The 4,476-nt window shown below is 45.2% G+C and overlaps 1 protein-coding gene across 1 annotated transcript in view; it reads right to left on the reverse strand.

Moving 5' to 3' along the window:
• The window catches only part of CTCFL (CCCTC-binding factor like), a 36,025-nt gene that overhangs the window by 8,630 nt on the left and 22,919 nt on the right, over positions 1-4,476 (reverse strand). The window contains exon 8 of the mRNA XM_008054410.1: positions 2,735-2,917. Coding sequence (XP_008052601.1) covers positions 2,735-2,917 — 183 coding nt within the window. The remainder of the gene's footprint in view (positions 1-2,734; positions 2,918-4,476) is intronic.

A 4,476-nucleotide genomic window follows, 5' to 3' on the forward strand; every position in this document is an offset into this window, starting at 1 on the left:
CAATCCACTCACCTCAGTCTCCCAAAGGCGCGGGATTACAGGCTGAGCCACCGAGCCCGGCTTATTTTTAAAAACCTCTTTATTAAGATATAAGTCATGTGCCTTAACATGTGAATCCATCCATTTAAAGTGTCTAACTCAGTGTCTTTTTTTAATCAGAGTTATGTAACCATCACAACAGCTTTGAGAACATGTCACCGCCCCAAAAGAAGCCCCGTCCCCATCAGCCAACCCCCTGAAGGCTAGACTGGGGCTACCTCTGCCAGCCTGATCTATTTCTGTCTTCATGAATTAGCCTGTTCTGGACATTTCGCCTAAACTGAGTAATCCAGTATGTGGCCATCTGGGTCAGGCATCTGCCAGGGCTTAGCAGGCCATCTTGGGACCTCACGGTTGTGTGGCCGAAGAACCTTCTATGAGATGGGGTGGCCTATGTGTATTCACGCATTCATTTGTGACGAGTATGCAGGTTGTCTCCATTCCCTGGCTGTTGTGAATAACCCTGCTGTGAACATGCATGCAGGTTTTGCATACCCAGGTACTTTCAATTCTTCTGGGCGCATATCTAGGATTGGAATTGCTGGGCCATGTGATAACGCCATGTTAACTTTTTGAGAAACTGCCAGACGATTTTCCAAGGTGACGTCGCCATCTTATAATCCCACCCACAATGCATGAGGACGTCAACTTTCCCACATCATTGCCAACACTTGTTATCGTCTCTTTTGGTTATGGTCATCCTGATGGCTGATCCTGATGGCATCTCACTGCGGTTTTGACTTGCATTTCCCTAGCAATTAATGATGCTGGGCATCTCTCTGTGTGTTTATTGGCAATTTATAGGTTTTCTTTAGAGAAATGTCTGTTTAGTTACTTTGCCTATTTTTAGCTGGGGATTTGTCTGTTTGCCACTGAGTTATAAGAGTCCCCTAGATGCTCTAGATACAAGTCCAAATATGCTTTCTTGAAGATAAGAAAAGTTCCTAAACTTCTGATTGCCCCTTCTGAGGGATGGCCTGAGGCTGACTTGTTCATTTCTCTGCATTCTTATTTCTCACACCAGAGGGCAGTTTCTACTCTGTAACTCCTCACACTCTCTTTCTTTTCTTTTGAGTTGGAGTCTCACTCTGTTGCCCAGGCTGGAGTACAGTGGCACACTCATGGCCACCCCAGCATCGACCTGCCGGGCTCCAGCGATCCTTCTGCCTTAGCCTTCCAAGTAGCCGGAACTATAGTTGTGCAGTACCACGCTCGGCTAATTAAAAAAAAAAATTTTTTTTGTAGCGATGAGGTCTCGCCAAGTTGCCCTGGCTAGTCTGAACCCGTGGGCTCAGGCAATCCACTTGCCTTGGCCTCCCAAAGTTCCAAGATTACAGGCTGAGTCACTGCTCCTCACACTTAGTGTGAGGAGCTCACACTAAGCTCCTCTTAACTCAGTATGAGTGGGGCCATGGCCATCACTTTTATTGGAATTTCTGAACTAAAGGTTAACATTCCACTCAGAAGACACAACCAGCCTATTTTAAGAGAAAAAATAACATTTTAAGAGAAAAAATAACATTTTAATAATATTTTAAGAGAAAAAATAACATTTCCCCTCAACTGTTGAAATAGTCAACTTCAGAAAACTCAAAACTTTATTTATAAAGTTGTGCTGGCACATACATGGCCCAGGAACCTGGTGAGCCCCTGTGGTGGCTTTAAAGTGTCTACCAGTTCTCTGATGCTCTTCCCTTCAAAGGGGACTGCATTCCTCACACCTAGGTGTGGGCTGGGCTCATTGTTTCATTTCTAGTGAAGAGAACTCATGCTGAGCCACTTTATGCTCCCTTCTGGTTCTCTCTCACTTGCTCTGGTCACGAGAACTCTTGAGGGCATGTGGAAAGGAAGGGAGGGAGTCATCAAAATGGAAACTCCGGCCCCAGTCTAGCCTTCAGGTGATGCAGCCCAGTTGACATTTTGATCATAACTTCATGACAAACCCCAGGCCAGGATAACTCAGCTAAGTCACTCCCAATGTTCTGACCCACAGAATCTGTGAGATGCTAACTGTTGTTTTAAGCTACTCAGTTTTGAGGTAATCTGTGGCATAGGAATAGACATCTAACACAACAAGAATAAAACAGAGTAAATCTATGATTTAACCCAGTACCAACCTCACTATTCTGTTTCTTTTCTCTTTCCCTCCTCTCCCCTCCTTTTCCCCTCCCTCCTCTTCTTCTTCCTTCCCTCCTTCTCTTCCTTTCTTTCGAGACAGGGTCTCACTCTGCCCCCCAGGCTGGAGTGCAGTGGTGGGATCGTAGCTCACTGCAGCCTTGAACTACAGAGTCACGGGACGATAGGCGCCAACAGCACTGTTCTAACAACACCTACGAAATGTGTGAAAATTGCACTCTCCATGAAGGAGCCGAAATCCAGCTCACAAGAATAATTTTAAAACACTATAGTAAGAGCTGGGAAGATTCAGGGAGTCAGAGAACTCCCTAAAACCATTTGCAGAATTTTGTGTGTATGACTGTCCTTTTTTAGGGGGAAGGAAGATCACATTTTCAAAGGATTCTTCAAGAATTCTGTGACTCCAAAAACTAATAACCATTTTCGTCAGGCATGACACACGCTACCTAAAGTCCTGAAGGGTTTCTACAATCAAGTTAAACTCTCCTGGCGTGACACTGTTCTTCCAAGACAGAGGGACCCTTCCACAGATGATTTACTGTGACTTAAGTAAGCTTACCCAGCGGGAGAAATCTTTGCCACACTTGGGGCATTTGTAAACAGTTGGGATGAAATTTGAATCATGATATTTCTTGAAGTGAACGTTTAGAAGCTGCTTCTGCCGAAAACACTTATTGCAGGAGAGGCAGGCGAACGGCTTCTCTCCAGTGTGGATTCGCACGTGAACCAGCATGTGCCGCTCCTATGGGGGAGGGGGAAACAGCTTTTCTAGTCAGAGGTTTTAGTATCCGACGTCACTTATTATACCATTTTTTCTACCCAAAGATCAGTCCACTGTCAAGCAAAATGACTGCAACCCCATTCTCAGCAAAGCACCACTCAACCGTGTGTGGCCGTCTACGGGACAACCCTGCCACCGAGGGGCGGGATGCTGTCCTTGCAGTTAACTCCTCGCTGTCTCTCTGGTCCCGCAGGGGACGCGGTAGCACACCTTGGGGGGCAAAATGATGGTTGTTTTCCCCTCTAAGAGGTCAGGGATTTGGAGTCCTGCTTCTACATAACTACTTGCAATGACCTGGGCATATGGGTAACTGCAGGCAAATGGAATCCGCAAATTTAAAAGGGTGATGTTAGACTTTAAATTCAGTGGACACCTGGGGTTGGAAGCACGTTAAGTATCTAACAGACCTAAATATGGCGATTTTAAAGCATCATTGCAAAAGCAATTGTTCTTAGTAGAGAAACAGTCAGAAATTTTAACTAAGATTTATAGGCGTTACTTGGGACATCAGTACAAAAACATGTATGCAGTCAAGCAAAAGTGCACATTTTATTTAAAGTGCAGTAATTACTTGAATTAAATACAGATTCGGCCATGTCGGCACTGCTGGCAATACCTGACTGATGGTCTTTCTTCAATCTTTCTCCCATTCGATCACTGGACACCCTTTTCCCATACTTGTTCACTCTCACCATCCTGTCCCAGGAAGTACCACCAGGTGTCCCTGCTGGGAGTCCGGCTATCCTGGACTGAAGCAGCCAGGAGCACCCGGTATGTTCTGGAATCCCCAGGCACGGCCCCGGCAGACCTGGCTGCCCTCGGTGCCCACATCCCCGGCGTGGCCCTCTCCTCCTCATCGAGTCTCATCTACCGTTCAGAAAGCTCTCCTGGTTCATCTCAGGAAATCTGAGCCTGGGGCCTCAGAAGACTCTGTGTTCAAAATCCACCAGAAAAGGCCCTTTGCCTTTATTCAAAGTATTTTATTTATAGCTCACATTTCAAAACACAAGAAGTATTGACTTCCGCCTTTGGGGCCCAAGAGCATACCGGGCTTCAAAGCAGCAGTTTGGTTTCCAAACTTCTGATCTTAGGACCTTCCACACTCCTAAAAACTACTGTTGCCTCCCAAGAGCTTTATTTATGCAGCTGATATGTACCATATTTACTGTATTAGAAATCAAAACTATACATTTTAAAGCATTTTTAAAAATTGGAAAATTTATCAGTTCATTTAAAAATAACAACCCAAACCCACAGCCAGCATACTCCTAAATGGACAAAAATTGGAACCAATTCCCCTGAAAACTGGAACTAGACAAGGATGCCCACTCTCTCCCCTCCTGTTCAACATAGTATTGGAAGTCCTGGCTAGAGCAATCAGAGAAGAGGAGGCAATCAGAGGTATTCAAATAGGAAAAGAGGCAGTCAAGTTATCTCTCTATGCAGATGATATGATGGTGTACCTCGAAAACCCAAGAGAATCTGTCAAAGGCCTCCTTACATTGATAAAGGCCTTTGGC

The sequence above is a fragment of the Carlito syrichta genome, unplaced genomic scaffold (genome assembly GCF_000164805.1).
Source record: "Carlito syrichta isolate Samal-C Ts95f unplaced genomic scaffold, Tarsius_syrichta-2.0.1 Scaffold290134, whole genome shotgun sequence".
Lineage (NCBI taxonomy): Eukaryota > Metazoa > Chordata > Mammalia > Primates > Tarsiidae > Carlito > Carlito syrichta.